General features: G+C 58.7%; 1 protein-coding gene and 1 long non-coding RNA gene across 6 annotated transcripts; both read right to left on the bottom strand.

Annotated features, from left to right (window-relative positions):
- Positions 1–1,150: 1,150 nt before the first annotated feature.
- LOC118500162 lies at positions 1,151–16,149 on the bottom strand. The gene is made up of 3 exons (XR_004902704.1): positions 16,138–16,149; positions 13,716–13,722; positions 1,151–1,346 (listed from the first exon to the last, which is right to left on the bottom strand). It is a non-coding gene; the product is annotated as an uncharacterized LOC118500162 (long non-coding RNA).
- Positions 1,158–4,497, bottom strand: LOC114493857 (patr class I histocompatibility antigen, A-2 alpha chain-like). Of its 5 annotated transcripts, none has more exons than XM_028508581.2 (8): positions 4,321–4,497; positions 3,865–4,149; positions 3,381–3,656; positions 2,501–2,776; positions 2,309–2,419; positions 1,847–1,879; positions 1,660–1,707; positions 1,158–1,505 (listed from the first exon to the last, which is right to left on the bottom strand). In XM_028508581.2, exons 1-8 carry the CDS (start codon positions 4,391–4,393, stop codon positions 1,501–1,503), a joined length of 1,107 nt encoding a protein of 368 aa, XP_028364382.1. In that variant the 5' UTR covers positions 4,394–4,497; the 3' UTR covers positions 1,158–1,500. The 5 variants fall into 5 exon arrangements, with proteins under 5 accessions (XP_028364382.1, XP_035879799.1, XP_035879800.1 ...); XM_036023906.1 differs by having other exon boundaries at positions 1,383–1,505; positions 1,847–1,897; positions 4,321–4,474; XM_036023907.1 differs by lacking the exon at positions 1,660–1,707 and having other exon boundaries at positions 1,383–1,505; positions 1,847–1,897; positions 4,321–4,474.
- Positions 16,150–17,246: the final 1,097 nt, after the last annotated feature.

Here is a 17,246-nt window from a genome sequence, read left to right as displayed (position 1 = left end):
CTGACCACCCAAATCAAACAGCCACCTTCCCTGTCCCCACAGCCCACACTGGGGACCACCGTCCCCTCTGCATCCTCCCAGACCACTCCCCCTCCCACACACACCTCCCTGTGTGCGGTGCTCACACCCACTGTCTCCCCACACAGCACGGGCCCCACGAGGCCGGCAGTGATCCCGACTGTGCTTCAGTGATGTCCCCACAGGCAAACCCAGTGCCACATGTCTGTCACACAGATGGTCACTGCTTCACACACAGATGGTCAGGGCAGGGCACCTCCCTATGCTATAGGCTGTGTCTGTATTAACGTGGCCTCAACCACAGCTGCTCTGTGGCAGTGACGATACCACGTGCACTCACACGGAAATCAATGCCCCCGCATTTTCCCCACAGAGCTGCTCCCCTGAGTCCACAGCAGACCCCGCTCTGTGCATCCCGGAGTGCGCACCGCAGCCGGCACTGCAGCAAAGGGCAGGGGGAGGGCACGGGTGAGCAGAGCAGGATTCCAATGGGGACTGATCTAGGATGGGAAATGATGGGATCCCAGCTCCGCTCAGTCCAGAACCTGGTTCCTTTGAGAGTTTAGGAAGAGATAAAAGGTCAGCCAAGCCCTAGAGGAGGCAAGAGCAGGATGAGTCTGACAACTCATGTCTCCACATCCCAGACTCCTGTGTGCAGGGACCCCTGGGCCTGGTGGGGACAGTGACAGGCAAAACACCCCTGCTGCTGGCAGACAGGGGACACCCAGAGGAGAATGAGACCAGGGCTCCTAACAAGGACAAACACAGTCCTGCTGCTTTACAGAAGCAAAGAAGCAACAAATAAAGACCCAGAAGATGGGGACCGAGGGTCAGACCCAGGCCTGAGCCTCGGCTGACCCGGCCTCACACAGCCCTTGCTGCCCGCGGTCCTGGAGACGGGCTTCACGGGGACAGTTTACAAGGCCCGGGTGATGCGGGTTCCTGTGATCCCAGGTCCTGCTGGGACAAGGTTCTACTGAAGGGACAGGACAAAGGGGCAGAGGGTGACCCAGTAGAGGAGGGACCACGTCAAAGCCCACGATGCACTGAGCACTGACTGGGCACAGCCCCGACCATGCTCGGTCCTCACAGCCTCTCCTGTCCCTGCCACAGACTCAGCACAGCAAACACATGGGTTCTGGAAACTTCTTGATGATTCCATTTATTCCTCTCAAAACTTAGGATCTTCAACTTTTTAATGAACACATCAACCACTCAGGGCAAGAACTGAAAAAAACAAATTTACACCCAGAGACTCATTTTAAGGAGGGTGTGAGAAGCTGCAGCTCAGGCACCAGGAAGCAATGACAGGGATGGGGAGGCCCTGCCTCCCACCTCCTCAGTGATGCTGATGGGAGCATAGACATTCAGATGCCAGTTGCAGAAGGAGAAGTGAGATGTCCCTAAAGTCACAAACAGGGGCTGGCGGGTGTATGTGTGTGAGGAACCTTCCATCACTCATTCCCCGACAGGGCAGCTGTCTCACGCTGGAGAAGAAAATAATCATGAACAAATGTCCACAAGTCACTGTAGGTGGTGACCTTGTCCAACAGCCCACCCTGTGTTCCGTAATCACATAGAGTCCCCCCATTACTCAGTCCCGTGCCCTCTGCCCCGACGTTCCCCGTATCAGGGTCTCACCTTTAGAAGCCATGAGAGACACATCCGAGCCCTGGGCACTGTCTCTGCCTGCAGTGGCACAAAATAGGATGTGGTCAGAGCCCCAGAAGAGGTGACTAAAGGAGAAACTATGGGGGAAGGAGGAGGTACCCCATGGGCTCCCGTTGGCACCAACACAGGGTCTCAGGGGTCCCCCCTCCATACTCACTGGCAGCCTGAGCAAAGCTCCCTCCTTTCCCACCTGCGGGAAGAAAACATCCTGTGAGACACCAGGGAGGAGGCAGGGCCCTGAGGTCCTACAGGAAGCCCTGGTGCTGGACCAGGGAAGTTTCCACAACTCTGACTACAGACCCAGGGCAGGATCAGGAAACATGAGGGAAGTTCATGTGCAGGGACTGGACCAACCGCCCTCCTGCAGGTCTGTCCTCAGCAGGGACCCTCCCCTTGGACCTGGGACTGTTGGGAAGCAAGTCCCCATCCCCAGAATCCTCAGGGTGATGAATCTGTCCCTTATCTCACACGTGCCTTCCTCACCAGTCAGTGTGGCCAGTAAGGCCCCAGACTGGCAAGCACATGAGTGAAGACCATGCTTCCCTTTAATGAAGCGGGACACACATCTCCTGGGCTTGAGACCCCCGTGGGACAAGAAATGAGACCCCACCCACCCTACCTGAGCGCCTCCTCCCCCACATCACAGCTGCAGCCGCCACAGCTCCAAGCAGGACCAGGCCACTAATGATACCCACAATGATGATGATGGTGTTGGTCTGAGGAGGCGGCTCTGCAAAGGGACAGGAAGGTGAAGGCCCTGCCCCCCACACCCCGCCCCAACCTCCTGAAGTCCCCGGAGAACCCTCCTCACCCCATCCAAGCATCAGGGGCTCCCGCAGCCCCTCGTGCTGCACGTGGCACGTGTATCTCTGCTCCTCCCCACGCGGCACCACCACCGCCGCCCACGTCTGGAAGGTCCCGTCCCCCGCGGGCCTGGTCTCCACGAGCTCCGTGTCCTGGGTCAGGTCCTCCCCGTCCCGCAGCCAGGTCAGGGTGATGTCCGCAGGGTAGAAGCCCCGCGCCCAGCACCTCAGGGTGGCCTCCCGCTCAGAGGTGGGGTGGCGGGTCACTTGCGCCTCTGGAGGGTCTGAGGGGAAAGTTCGGAAATTCGGGAACTTCTCACCGCCCTGGGGCAGTGCAGCCACGCTCCCTTGGCCGTCCTGAGCCTGGACAGGGCAGCGGGGGGGGGGGGGGGGGGGGAAGGGGGGGCAAACCCCAGACCCAGCCTGGACAGAGGCACCTGGGGGATCCCGGGTTTATAGAAAGTTCTAGAACTAGAGGGACTCAGCCCAGGTGCAGGTCGGTCTGCCCGGAGAAAAGCGTTTCTGGTCCAGACTGCGGGGGAGGGGGGACAGTGGGCAGGCGGCCACGGGGCTGCGGAGAGCCGGGTCGGACCGAGGCCCGCGGGTGCGGGGCAGGAACGGGCCTGAGAGAGGAAGTCCCGACGGGCCAGGGCGCCGCCAGGGTCGGAGGGAGCCGCTGACGGGAGATCTGGGGGCTCGTCCCTCCGTCCCCGGAGAGGCTGCCCCCCGAGCGTCCCTGAGAGAAGGCGGGGTCGCCCTCCGGTCCCGGGTGGGAAAGTCCGGGCGGACTCGGTCTCCCGACGCAGAGGGGGTTCTGACCCCGGTCCCGTGTCCCGTCACCCCGTCGGAGCCCAGCCCGAGGTGGGGGCGCCCCGCGAGCCCGGGTACCTGCGCGCTGCAGCGCCTCCTTCCCGCGCTCCAGGTACCGCAGGAGCGTCTCCCTGCACAGGCCGTGCACGTAGTTCCTCCTGTGCTCCGCCGCACCGTCCGCCTCTAACTTGCTCCGGGAGATCTGAGCCGCCGCGTCGGCCGCGGTCCAGGAGCGCAGGTCCTCGTTCAGGGCGATGTAGTCGGCGCCGTCGTAGGCGAACTGGTAATACCCGCGGAGGACGGTCCCGTCCGGCCCCAAGTCGCAGCCGGACATCCTCTGAAGGGTGTGAGACCCTGACCCCGCCCCGAGGTCAGCCCCGCCCACTGACCCTGCCCCGCCCCCACCCGCGGGGACGGAACCGGAACCGAACCCGAACCCGAACCCGGGTCAGAGTCCCGCGGGCTCCCCTCGGGGTGAAGCTCGGACGCGGACACTCGGGGCGGCCCCGCCCGCCCGCCCGCGGGGATGGGGGTCGTGCCCGGCCCGGCCCCGCGCGCTCACCGTCCGCGCTCTGGTTGTAGTAGCCGCGCAGGATGTTCAGGTTCACTCGGGAAGTCCGTGCGTTTCCCTCGGCTCTCCGCGTCTCCTCCTCCCAGTACTGCGGGTACACCCGCTCCACCCACGGCCCCTCCATCCACGGCGCCCGCGGCTCCATCCTCGGGTTCGCGGCGTCGCTGTCGAACCGCACGAACTCCGTGCCGTCCACGTAGCCGACGGAGAAGAAGCGGGGCTCCCCGCGGCCGGGCCGGGACACGACGGTGACGAAATACCTCAGGGAGTGCGGACCTGCGGGCGGGAGCGGTGAGACCGGCGACCCTCGCCCGGCGCGGGTCCCGGGTCCGCGGTCGAGGGGACGGAAACGGGGGCGGGATCCGGGCCGGGGCGGTGGGGACGCGTCCTCCCCGGGATCCCGCGCTCCTCCCCGCAGAGGCCGCCCCCTCCCGACCCCGCGCTCACCCGCCCCGGCCGCGGTCAGCGCCAGCGCCCCCGAGAGCAGCAGCAGGAGGCTCGGGGACCGCATGACCCGCATCGTCGGGGTTTGGGGAGAAGCTCCGTCGGGGCGGGTCCGCGGAGACCGAAAACCGGGGAGCAGCGGCGACTGCGACTGCCGGCTCTAGACACCGGCCGAAAACCGGGACCGGCGACAACGCCGATTGGCTGCTCTAGACACGGGTCACCAATGGGAGAGGGAACTGGGCCTGTGTCACGAGTATCCGGGAAGGAGGCCCAGTGCAGGTTGGGAGACGCGGAAGTGAAACCAGGAGACCCGGACTCACCAGAGCGGAGCTTCCCGCCCAGACTCCGCCCTCAGGCCGAGACCTTGAGCGCCGGGCCCGGCCCCTGGGACTTTGCCCCGATCCCCCTCCTCCTGCTTTGAGAGCTCCTTGTCTCACCGCGTCCCCGAGTCCGGGCCCCGAGTCTGTCCAGGGGAACCAGGGAGCGACCCCCAGGCTGGGCCCAGCCCCCTCTCCTCCCCTCTGTCCCCGGAGCCCCTCTCCCGGGCACGGACTCTGCCTCCCACCCCTGACCCCCCCCCCCCCCGGACTCTTCTAGAAGGAAACTCACCCCCCCGGGGACTTGACGCCGGAGAGGAGCGGCCCTGGGAACGGGGGTGGAGGGACGGGGCTTTCTCGTTGGTCCCGGAGGAATTGTGCCTGAAACGCCGCCAGAGGTTCTCGGGGTCCAGTCCCCTCGTTGTCCGTGAGACCCTGACCGTCAGGGAGCTGACCATCTGTAAAGGGGGGTTTGGGCCCCTCCGGTCAGACACGTGTCTGACCAGCCCTGCAGTCAGACCCACGAAGCCCCTAAATTCCACTCCCCGCCCAGTGTGCGTGTGACTCGGGGTGTCCCTGTGAAATGACCTTCACCCCGCAGCCCTCGGTGCGTCCCTGTGAGTCCAGCGTCCTGAACGCGGAGCAGCCGGGAAGCGGTTCGCTGCTGCGCGCTTGGACAGGAGCTCGCCCGGCTTCAGAGCTACGGTGAGTGCTCCGGGCAGCCGCCCCCGTGACGGGGAGAAGGAGGGGTGGCCGGGGTGTCCTGGGCCCAGGGCAGAGCGAGGAACGTTCAGAGAGGGCGCCGGGGACCCTGGAGCCAGTCAGCCCTCAGAGGAGCAGTGGCCCTGCCTCAGTTTCCCTGCTGCTCTTAGTCTTTGACAGGAGGAAGCCTGTGAGGGGCCAGGGCCCAGGGCAGAGGGGCAGCACATTGGAGAGCACAGCAGACATCAGTCAGTTCCACTCCCTCAGGCGGGGGTCTGGGTGTCCTTCTCCTGCTGACTGGGGATCGGATGGAGGAGGGAGATGACAGGAGAGCAGAAGGGACGGACTGCTGGGCCAGCACCTGTAAGCAGAGGAGAGGGGGAGGCCTCCAGCAGCAGCCTGGGCACCGGCTCTGGCTGGGAGTGGGGACTGCGCCCCTGTGGTGAAGGTCCCCACGGAGATGGTGTTGGGGACCTGTGATAATTGTCTTCTGACGTGTCTGGTTTTCCCAGTGGAGCTGGAAACAGGATCACTGGCAGCAATAAGGGGGAAGGGAGGTGGGTGTCTGAGCAGAGGATGGGGACCCTGAGGGAGCCCTGCAGGGACAGGACTGAGGGTGACAGTGTGGTCCCCTGTGGTCTGGGTCACGACATTAACGCCGCAGCGTCAGCGTGACTGTGTGGGGCTGCAGCCTCCTGTGGCTGGTGGGGCAGGTGCGGGGTAGGATGAGGTCGAGTCACCGGCTGTGAGGTTTTTCCAGCCAAGGCTGACAGAGCCGGGGGGGAGCCAAGGGGCAGAGTGAAATGATGCCTCGTGGAGGTTGAGAGCAGGGAGGAGAGGACACCGAGGGGTGAGGGACAGTGAACAAACGGCAGGAGCACAGACGGGGACCCCAGTGGGCTCCACGGGTTGTTGGGGTGATGACTCAGGCCTGGAAGCAGGCACAGCTGTGAGGAAGGGTTGCTGACCTCACATTACAGCCTGTGATCACATAATCGTGCCCGTGTTTGCAGAGCTCAGGCCGCTCTTCTTTTAGGATTCATGTGACCTGACTGCCCACCCAGATAATGTGGGAGTCTCCCTGTCCCACAGTCCTTAACCTCAATGACATCACCCAGGTCCCTTTGCCACGTGAGGAAAGCTGTCACAGGCTCCAAGGACCAGGCTGGACGTCTCTGGGGACCACTGTTCACCCTCCCACCTCTGATGGTGTTGACGTCACCGAGGGTCAAGGAGGCAGCGCTCTGGGAGGTGACAGTGGGCAGGGAGCTAAAAGAATGGGGGAGTGGCCTGGGGTCCACAGGGAATCCCTATGATGGGGGAGTGGGGGCTCCAGTCTGATGGCATGTTGGGGGTACTAGGGAGGACAGAGGGGAACAGGTCAAAGCAGAGGAGGAGCCGGGACCCCACCCCCTCCACACCCAAGGCTCCAGGTCAGAGGGAGGGGGGACACCCATGGGAGGACTTCAGAGGGAGCCCTGGCTTCAGGGAGACCCAGGTTCCTGTCAGAGCTGTGAGGTGCAGGGACCGCATCCTGGGGGAAGGCTGTGCAGGTTCTGGTCCTGGGCTGAGCGCTCGGGGGCGCAGTGGATAGGTTTCAGGGGTTGGGGAGGAGGGGGTGTGTGAGGGGACAGAGTGGGGGCTGCAGAGCCTGTGGAGATGAGGTGCAGGGTGTTTGGGGACCAAGGGTGCCTGAGACAGACAGGGACAAGAACAGAGGAGGTTGGTCCTGGTGGCTTCAGGGCAGATGGTGGTAAGTTAGTGAGGAAGAGAGGGGAGGAGCAGGGGTTGGGTTCTCCCTGGGGCTCTGTGGGTGAGGATGAGGAGGTTGGGGTGGGAGGTCTCAGTCCCAATCCTGACCCCTGACTGTAGGGGAAGGGCCTGGGGGAGAGGCGGGGTCTTGGGGGACGTGCATGAGTTCTCTCTGAACCCTGAGAGAGGGGACTGTGCTCACTCCAGGTCTCAGTGGGACAGCTGCTGTTAGAGGTGTGACTTCTGGGGCATCGGGTGGGACCCTGGTGCCAGGGCCCCTCTCCTGTCCTGCTGAGGGGACAGAAGGCCCAGGGCAGCTGCGGTCCTCCTCCCAGCAGTCCCGATGTGCGTACCCACACTGGGGAGGATGTAGACACTAAGATGCTGTTCCCAGTAAGAGATGATTTCATTTCAAGAACTGAGTTTAAGAAACAGAAATAGGGAGTAGAGGGAAATGGCCCACTTTCAGTTTCTCTGATGTTGCTGTGAGGGGAAGGAGGGAGGGGTGCCGGGAGGGGGTGGGGGTGTCAGGGATGGTCCGAGGGCCCCCAAGCCTCCTCCTTTCCAAATGGGGGACATTTGCAGGATAATGTAGAGAAGTTTATGTTATTTTCATATTTTATACTATTAGGGAAGTACAGTTATTTTCTTCAGTGTAATAATATTGTTTGAAAAGAAAGGTTATTTTTTTCAGAGATGAATATTGAAATATTCAGGGGAGAGGGTCATGATGCTGGCAGGTGATTTTCAAATGTGTCAGCAAAAATTACAGAAATACATAATACATCAGTAAAATAGGACAGAATATCAAAATGGCTAAACCTAGGGTGACCATCGTGTTGGTCTTTCAAACTTCAGGTGTCTTTTAGGTAAGTTCTCACAATCCTGTGGAGAAAACACTAGAAATGATGATGCACGCTGACATGGGGTATTTGTTCACAGTGTGACATTACACGGGAGTTAGGGATTAAGTGTGTGTGTGCCAGTGTGTGTGATTGTGTCAGTGTGTGTGTGAGAGCGTCAGTGTGTGTGACTGTGTCCCTGTGGGCACGCTGTCTGTGTGTTGGTGCAGAGCACGGTGTGTGCAGTCTGTGCCTTCACTCACTCACTCACTCAACAGATGTTTTAAAATCAGCTTTCAGGGCCGTGGAAATCAACTGTGACAACTGTGAAAATCAAATCCCTGTCCTTGTCCTCATAAAGCTTGTGTTCTCGAGGAGGGACAGACAGTAAACAATTAAATAAATACGTGACAGTGTGTTAGCGAACTGGGTGTGAGCAAAAGCAAAGTGGGTGGGGTTGGAAGGAGGCTGGAGGGGCCGGGGCAGGGGTAGGGCAGGGAGGGCCGCTCAGCGAGGACCCTTGGGGACACTGCCAGGGAGGGAGGGGCTGCCTGGTGACAGGTTTTCAGGCCCAGGACCAGCAGTGCCGGGTCTGAGGAGTGACAGCCTGGGCGCCTGGGCTAAAGGAACACAGGGAGGACCCAGATCTGGGCCTGTCACACGGCCACAGCGGTGCCACCTGGACCTGACCTGGAAAGGGCCTTGAGAATGTAACATATTTAGAAAAGCTCGCTCCAGACAATCCATGAAGTCCACCTGGGAAACTTACCTCCCTCCCCAGACCACAGGCACCAGGATCCCTGCCAGGGAGGAGCATGTTACCAATTTTTCATGTATCCTTCCTGAGGAAAACTTCTGCAAATATTGTTACTGTTGCTACATCAAGAAGGAGTACTATGAAAAACAGAAAGTAGGTAAAATGTTTCTTTTCAGTTTAACCCCAGGGTGTTGTCATCACAGGACTGGAGAGAGGGGTCACAGTGGGAAGGTGGAAACCTCAGAGGTGTGGTCCAAACCACCTGAGCACGCCTCTTTGTCAGTCCTTGTTCAGTCCCTGACCTTGTCACCTGTGGAGTCCAGGACTGCTCAGAAGCTACTTCATCCCCGACCCGGTGCCCAGCCTCCAAGTCAGCCACCTCTGACCACGCTCACAGCACAGACCCTCCCAGGGTGTAGTCAGTCTCCGGGAGCAGCACGGCGGCGCCCCCGTGTGGCAACAGGGCAGACAACAGAAAACCCTACTTTCTGCTGCTCAGCCAGGACTTCCCAGGGTCTCCCTCTGCTCCCAGCACCACAACAGGGCTATGAACACAAAGAGAGGGTCCCCACTCAGTGTCAGGCTCGGGGTACAAAGTGTTCTCACAACGCACACTGACTTAGGTGTTTCCTCCCCATTGAGTCACCGCGGACACTCCCTCAGGGAAAGGTGAGGTCTCCTGGCCAGGACAGGTGGTTCCCAGGTCCAGGGTGGATCCCACGAACCAACTAGGTGCCCTTAGTCCCCTGGAGTGGGGCCTGGGACACCCAAGTCCCTGTCACTTGTTGCTAGTGCTCCCTCTGGAGCTAGAGGACCCTCCACCTAGGAACCAGCCCAGCAAGTTTCAGAACATGGGGTGGGGGCGGGGGCTGGGGCGTTAGGTTTGGGAAGGAGAGGGTGCTCCTGAGGAAGTCAGGGTACACGGAAGTAAGAACATCAGAGGGGCAGGGGTTGCAGGGGGGAGAGAGGACGGAGCCAGGAGGAGAGCAGCAAGGGGAAGGCTGGCCATGGGGACACCTGTCTGTGTTTGGAGGGGTCCTCCAGGTCATAGACAGCAAAGGGCTGTGCTGTCCCTGCAGGACGAGCCCTGGTCCCACATTCCTGGGGACTAACTGTGGAATTCCAGGATCCCACTAACTGCACTAGCACCTCCCTGCCATGTCTGCGCCCAGTCCTGAGTAGCAGGTTGTCTTGGCCTTCAGAGGTCCCTCCCTGCCCTAGGACAGGACAAGCCCTTGGGCCAGGCTGAGGGCCCCTGAGGACCCAGTGCTGAACGTGGGTGTGGGCTGCACCCACAGTGGGCTACAGGACCCAGGCTGCCCATTTCCCAGGGGTGGTCCCTACAACCTCTGCATCTCACTGCCCGAGGACTCTGGGGTCCCTTCTCTTTCCTCTTGGGTCACCCACGCACCTCATCCACAGACTGGACCCTCCAGGCCCTGCTGTCTGCTGCCCCCAGTTCCTGAATGAAGGAACCCTGCAGCCTCTGCCCTAAATCTCACTTCTACCCTTGTTACAGGGTGCAGCCAAGGGGCGGGGGGGGGGGGGCGCGCGCAAATAGGCATTTGAAATGGGGCCTAGAACTTAAGGTGTCTAAGAGATTTTGGGATGTCTCCATCCCCCCCCCCCCCAGGGTGTGGGTTAGGGGAAGGGACGAATGGAGCAGGGCCATTGAGAGCTGTTTTGCATAGCAACAGCCTTGCAGCTAACCTCTGGCTTGGTCATTTAACATATCTATAGCTTTGGCTGGTCGCTTAGATATGTTAAATAGCTGTGATCAGCTCTAAGCCAGGGGAATGGAAGTAACTTCCCCACCTAGATGTAACTGGGGGGCGGGTCCCCTGCATTACAGCCCCTGCGTGGGAGCTCAGAGAGGATTGGCTCCAGGACATGGGGCCACACCTGCCCAGACTCAGGATGGCAGCCCAGTAAAGCTGGAAGGATACGAGTTCTGGCATGTGAAGCTGAGTGTGGGAGGAGTCGGAAGTGAGGCTGCAGAGGAAGATTGGCCGTGGGGATTTAAAACCCAGATTTGGCGGCCATTGAAGAAGAGAACCATGCTGCTTTAGGAAGGAGAACCATGCGGACTTGACAGAGTGGAGACTCCTGCAGCCCTGAGGGAGAGAACCACCCGTCTTTAGCAGAGTGGAGACTCCCGCATCCCAGAGAGAGGGAACCACGCGGCCTGGCAGAGTGGGCACCCCCACAGCTTTAGAAGGGGGAACCACCACCTGGTTTTAGCAAAGATCCTGGCGACTCAGCTGAGGGTGCCGGGAATCCAGGGAGGTCTCCCAGTCGAGAGGGATTACTAACTGAGAAGAACCAGAGGACTGCCTGAGCCATGGACTTCTATTTCCTTTCCTGAGATACGGTACTCTGGACTGGGCAAAGGGGGAAGGAAGGAAGGACTGTGTGTTTGTGGGTGTTTTTAGGGACTTTAGGATTTTTTTGATAAAGACATTAGGTCACTACTTTAAGTTAGTATAGCATTAAATAAACATTTCCTTTCCTTTTCACGAATCTCTGGCATTGAGAGACGTCTTTCCTAGGGCGGTGGACATAACGGACCCGGGGCCTTCTTTCAATAATAGTATATTGTCCCAAGGCCCCCCCCCTTGTTGTGTTCTGTAACACCCTGACAACTGGCCCACCATCCTGGGGGTGCTATGGACTGAATGTTTGTGTCCTCAGAGTTCACACTGAAACCTAACCCCCAATGTGCTGGTGTGTGGAGGTGGGGCCTTTGGGAGGTGATTAGGTCAATAGGGCAGAGCCCAGATAAAGGAGACCCCAGAGAGCTCCCTGGCCCTGTCCACCATGAGAGGACACAGTGAGAGGGCACAGTGAGGGGACACAGTGAGAGGACACAGCCGCCTGTGAACCAATAAGTCAGCCCTCACCAGATCCTGAATGTGCTGGCACCTTGATCCTGGGCTTTCAGCCTCCAGAACTGTGAGAAATAAATGCCTGTTATTTATAGTCAGTCTGTGGTGTTGTTTTAGCAGCCCGAACAAACATGGGGTCTGCAAGCCTGTGGAGGGTCTGTCAGAGCCCCGTGTGCGGCAACTGAGTCATGGCTGCAATCCAAGATGTCAGAGGTGGTTGGTGGCCAGGTGCCTCCCATCTGCTGCTTTTGGTGGTGAGACCAGAGCTTGGGGAGGCACCCAGCATCACGCTTCATGAGGGGCTCAGGGGATGGAGACCAACTGATAGGTAGCAAATGCACATTTCATAGGGGACCCCTGTTACCAACAGAGTTGTGTCCTCCACTATTCGTGTGTTGAAGCAACAGCCCCAAAGTGCTTATATTCAGGCACAGAACTTTTAAGGAGATCGTTAAGGTTAACCGAGGTCATGGGGCGGTGACCTTACCTAATAGGTCAGGCCCGCTTAGGAGAGACTTGAGATTCCTAAACCCAGCCCTGCCTCCCCTCCCTCCTCTCACAGGGGAGGGGCTGTGTGAGGGCACAGGGAGAAGACAGCCGTCCACAAGCCAGGAAGAGGACCTCAACCAGAAGCCAGATTTCCTGGTACTTTGACCTTGGACTTCCAGCCTCCAGACCTGTGAGAAAATGAACTTCTGTTGTTTAAGCTGCCCAGCCGGTGGTACGTGCTTACAGCAGCCCCAGCAGACTGGGGCAGCCCCCAAACCAAACCCCCGCAGCCCCTCCGGGTCCCAGACTCAGCTGGGAGGAGACGGGTCCCTGCGCATGCGCACTCGCTCACTCACGGGCTCAGTGAGGCCCCTGCCCCAGGCTTCTCCTCAGTCCTGGGGGTCGTCCCATGCGAACAGACAGCGCGCCCGCTGTCCTGGTGCCCACAGCCTGACGGGGAAGACAGACAGTGGTGAGGACACACTGACAGTGGGGGATTACGTGGTCTGTGTTCCCGTCATCTGTCGCTGGGGAACAAACAGCCCGCAATAAACTTTGTTCTCTCCTGTCTGTGGTTGACTGGGTCAGTGGGCGGCTCCTCTGCCCGGAGTGACACGGGCTGGGGCTGCTGTCGCTTCTGTAGCTGGAGACCCGGCTGGTCTGGAACATTCCAGAGGGTCCCTGACGGGCTCATCAGGTGTTGGCTGTGCGGGGAGCTCCCTGGGGCTGCTCCCAGGTGGCCCGGGGCCCCTCCGCCCGCTCCTCCCCTTGGCTTGGCTGCTCCCAGCCGGGCTCCTGCTCCCAGGAGGGCGTGTTCCAAGTGCACAGTCAGAAACCACAGGCTCCTCCTGTCAGAGCCCCAGCCTCAGTCCCTGTCCCCTTCCTCGTGTCCCAGTCGTCAGAGCCACTCATGGGTCCGAGGGGAGGGTGTGGGGTCCCCTCCTCTAGACAGGGGACGGCCAGGTCCCATCACAAAGAGTGTGTGGGTGGGGGATGCTGCTGAGGCCGTCTCTAGAGAAAGAACTTTTCACTTTTCAATTACAGTTGATAGTAGTATTTTATGTTAGTGTCAGGTGTACAGCATAGTGGTCAGACATTTACATAATTTACAAAGTGGTCCCTGGTAGGTGTAGTACCACTGGGAACCATTCATAGACATTCCAACATTATTGACTATATTCTCTATACCAGGGGTATCAAACTCATTTTCACTTGGGCTACATCAGCCTCGTGATTGCCTTCAAAGGGCTGAATGTAATTCTAGGACTGTATAAATGTAACTACTCCTTAACTAGGGGCAAGGAGCTTGGCACTGCCACTGGGTAGAAACAAGGTGCCAGGCCAGATCAAACAAGGTGGAGGGCTGGATTTGGCCTGTGGGCCTTGTGTTTGCCACCTCTGGGCTATACTGTACTTTATATCCATGTGACTATTTTGTGACTGCCAATTTGAAAAAATTTTAAGTTTTATCATTGTTTTAAATAATGAAATAAGTCAAACATTTTAAATAACATTTTTGGCTGTTTGGATTATTTCTTTAGTGAATTGTTCATATTTTTTGTTTGTTCAGGCTTTATTCAGCCCCTACGAAGGTGGAGAATTTGAAATTCTTAATCCCTCCACCTTGTTCACCCGGCCTCCCCTCCCCTACCCTCTGTCTACCACCAGATTGTTCTCTGTATCTGAGTCTGTCCCTATTTTGTTTGTTCATTTATTTTGTTTTTAGATTCCATATATAAATGAAATATTTCATTTAGCATGGCACTCTCTAGGTCCATCCATGTTGTTGCAAATGGTAAGATTTCATTCCTTTTTGTGTCCGAGTAACATTCCACTGTGTACATGGACCACATCTTCTCTGTCTGATGCCATTTTGGTCAGAGAAGATGCTTGATATGATTCCAATCTTGTCAAACTCACTGAGACTTGTTTGGGGCCCTAACATGTGGTCTGTCCTGGGAAATGTTTCTGGTGCACTTGGAAAGGTGTGTGTTCTGCTGCTTTGGGGCGAATGCTGTAAAATACCCACACGTCCCTCAGGTCTGATGTGCCATTGAAGGCTACCGTCTCCCTGTTGATTTCTGTCTGGAAGATCTCTCCATTGATGACAGCGGAGTGTGACAGTCCCTTCTGTGACTGTGCCACTGTCACTCTCTTCATGTCTATCAGTATTGGCTTTACACACGTGTGTAGGTGTCCCTGTGTTGGGTGTGTGAATGTTACAAGGGTCACAGCCTCTTGTTGGGTTGATCCCGTCATCACTAGGAAATGTCCTTGGTCTCTTACCACAGCCTTTGTGTCAGAGTCCATTCTGTCTGAGAGAGACCCACCGCCCAGCTGTCTGCTGGTCTCTGTTCACCTGAGACGTCCTTCCCGCCCCCTCACTCTCGGTCTGTGTCGTCCAGTCTGAGGCGGGTCTCGTGTGGACAGCACGTGTCTGGGTCCTGTTTTCTTGTCCATTCACTGGTGGGAGCATTTAATCCATTTATACTAACAGTGATTATTGACAGGGATGGAGTTGTTACCACTTTATTACTCATATTTATGTGTGTTCTTACAGTGTCCCCTGTGTGGGTGTGGGTGTCCCCCTGAGGTAGCTGAGCTGTGGTTGCTGCTGGCGTGTCCCTGGATGGGGCTGACCCCCAGGCCCACCAGCTGTGAGTCTGTCCACAACCACAGCACACGAGCTGCTGAGTGGGGGCTGAGCCGGAGAAACAGGATTCACCCCAGCAGGGCCTGGGCCTGAGGAAACCCCCCTTTGGATGTCCTGCTTGTGGAGCTAAGAGGGTGGAACTCTGCCGGGGTCTGAAGCTGAACACTGAGTGTGTCGGGTCTGGGGCCTCTTGGGAGGGGCTGTGGTGCAGGCCCAGGCCCAGTACTCCCTGGTCGGAGCTGCAGAGGGAGCCTTGGTTGGCAGCATCTGTGCTGGGCCTGGGGGTGCATGGGAAAGACCCCCTGTGACCGAGGCCAGCTGCCCCCAGGGTCAGGCCTGGGGCTAGTCAGCAGAAGGCACAGGGCACCCCAAATCTTACTGCTGCCTGAGGCACCTGTGAGGTCAGCCAGTGAAAGAGCCTCAGGTGGCACCTGAGCTGGATGAGGTGGGGGCTCAGGGAGTCACCAGGGTGGGGCGGGTGGTGCTTAGCATGCAAATGCAGACTCATGTTTGGCCATGTGCGGGGAGGGCCATCACAGGAAAGGGACAGCTGTCCCTCCAGCCCTCGCCCTGAAGCTGCACAACTGTTTCTCCCCGTGTGTCTCTGGCAACACCTGAGCCGCTGTCCCTCCTCTGGAGCCTAGGGTGAGTGCTTGAGGGAGTCTCTGCTGGCCCTTTAAAAGGAACATCTGGGCCCTGGGAAGTGTTGCTCTCAGTGGCTTGGGCATTGTATCTTAAAGGGACAGGTTGCCAGTTCCATTCCCAGTCAGGGCACATGCCTGGGAGTTGGGTTCAGTTCCCAGTTGGGGTGCAGATGAGAAGCAACTTATGGATGTTTCTTCTTCACATTGAAGTACCTCTCCCTCTCTCTCTTGCTCCCTTCCCCTCTATAAGCATGTCCTTGAGTGAGGATAAAAACCAAAAAATTCTGCTGTTTAAAAAAGAAATAAAATAAAAGGAAATTTTGGTACCCCTGCAGCCCTCTGTCTGCCCCAGTGAGATGGAGTCCCTGCTGGTTTTCACAGCCAGATGCTGTGGGGCCCTCTTCCCACCACTGACGCTCCGGGCTGGGGAGCCCCGTGTGGGGCTGGGACCCCTTGCTCTTCTGAAGAAACCTTCACAGCTGAGGCATCTCTCCTGGTTCTCCACTGTCACATGTGGGAGTGGGGTCAGCCCTTTCCACTTCTTTGCCCCTCCTACCAGGTTTAATGTGGCTTCTTCTTTTTACCCTCACTCACAGGACTTTTGGTCGGCTAGTCTTCAGGTTGTTCTCCAGGCTGATTGTTCTGTAATTCAGTTGTAATTTGATGTGGTCATGGGAGGGACAAGCATTTACTTTGCCATCTTGACTGGAACCCTGACGTGGCAGATTTAACTGGGGTGGTCAGAGTGGGCCCCCGGAGGTGACAGGTGAGCAGACTGGAGCAGTGGAGACCCTGAGCCCCACAGGGATGTGGAGGAGGGACGTCCCTGGATCGCCCTCTGTGTGTGCCCAGGACCCTGACAGGGGGCAGCGGTAACTCTGTGGTGGGGACAGAGGGGGGCACGAGTGGCAGCCATTTGGGGGAAGGGGGGGATCCCAGTCTCTCCCCCCTGGAGCTGTGGGGGGAGGCGGCACTGCTGTGTGGGGGAGACTAGGGGAGGAGGGAGGAAGCAAAGATGGGGGAGAGGAGGTGGGAAGCCCACCCTGTGTCTCTGCTGTCGCTCCTGTGCATCCAGTGTCCCCATGTTGTGGTGACTGAGGTGGGACAGTGAGGCCATCACACTGTGAGAGGCCGAGTGTCCATCTCTCCCCCTGCCAACCACAGGCTGCCCTGGCTGCAGGGAGGGACGTGCTGACTGTGGACTCAGGACTGAGGGGGACCGGACCTGGGGGGGGAGGGACACATCAGTGATAGACAGCTGTGGGTCCCCCCCGCCCCCGCCCCGCAGAGGAGCTGAGACACACCTGCCTTGTGGGGCACCTGAAGGGTCCTCAGTGTGACCTGGGGTGAGGTGCTGTCAGGCCCCAGGGGTGAGGTGAGGGAGGGTCTCAGCCACACTCTGCCCCAGCTCTCTGCCCTGTACCCAAGGCCCTCCCTGCCCTCCTCAGTGAAGAGGCCAGGAACGTCCTCGGTCTCTCTGATCACTCATTTGGGAGTCCTTCCTGCTCTCACCTTCTTCCTTCCTGCTCTCACCTCCTTCCTTCCTGCTCTCACCTCCTTCCTTCCTGTTCTCACCTTCTTTCTTCCTGCTGCACCTTATCCTACCGCCCTGGCTCAGACCTCTCCCCTCTGCCCTCCAGTGATGGGAACGGCTCACTTCCCACTGAGCAGTGGGCTCCAGGTGAGAAGCTGGGCTCTCCCTGAGGCTGAGAGAAGGAAAGGCTCCTGGCCAGGGGTTGGGGAGGGAGCATGGGCACAGCCAGAGGAAAAGCCGAGGGGGTGGGGGAGGTGATGGGGAAAGATGTTCCCACGTCATCGTTTTTCTCTCACAATTTGAGGGAGCTACCCTCTCTCTAGGCCCAGGGCCATGACAAGAGCAGCAGGG

Source organism: Phyllostomus discolor, chromosome 4 (assembly GCF_004126475.2).
Source record: "Phyllostomus discolor isolate MPI-MPIP mPhyDis1 chromosome 4, mPhyDis1.pri.v3, whole genome shotgun sequence".
Lineage (NCBI taxonomy): Eukaryota > Metazoa > Chordata > Mammalia > Chiroptera > Phyllostomidae > Phyllostomus > Phyllostomus discolor.
The sequence above is the reverse complement of the archived record's forward strand: the minus strand, read 5'-3'. Positions and strand labels throughout refer to the sequence as shown.

What these genes read in the sequence shown, in the direction of transcription:
- LOC114493857 (XM_036023906.1), bottom strand. Translation starts at nt 4,393, where the DNA reads ATGCGGGTCATGCGGTCCCCGAGCCTCCTGCTGCTGCTCTCGGGGGCG. An exon ending in GCTGACCGCGGCCGGGGCGG is followed by an intron (nt 4,150 to 4,320) that starts GTGAGCGCGGGG and finishes TCCCGCCCGCAG; the next exon opens with GTCCGCACTCCCTGAGGTAT. An exon ending in CTACAACCAGAGCGCGGACG is followed by an intron (nt 3,657 to 3,864) that starts GTGAGCGCGCGG and finishes GGGCGGGGTCAG; the next exon opens with GGTCTCACACCCTTCAGAGG.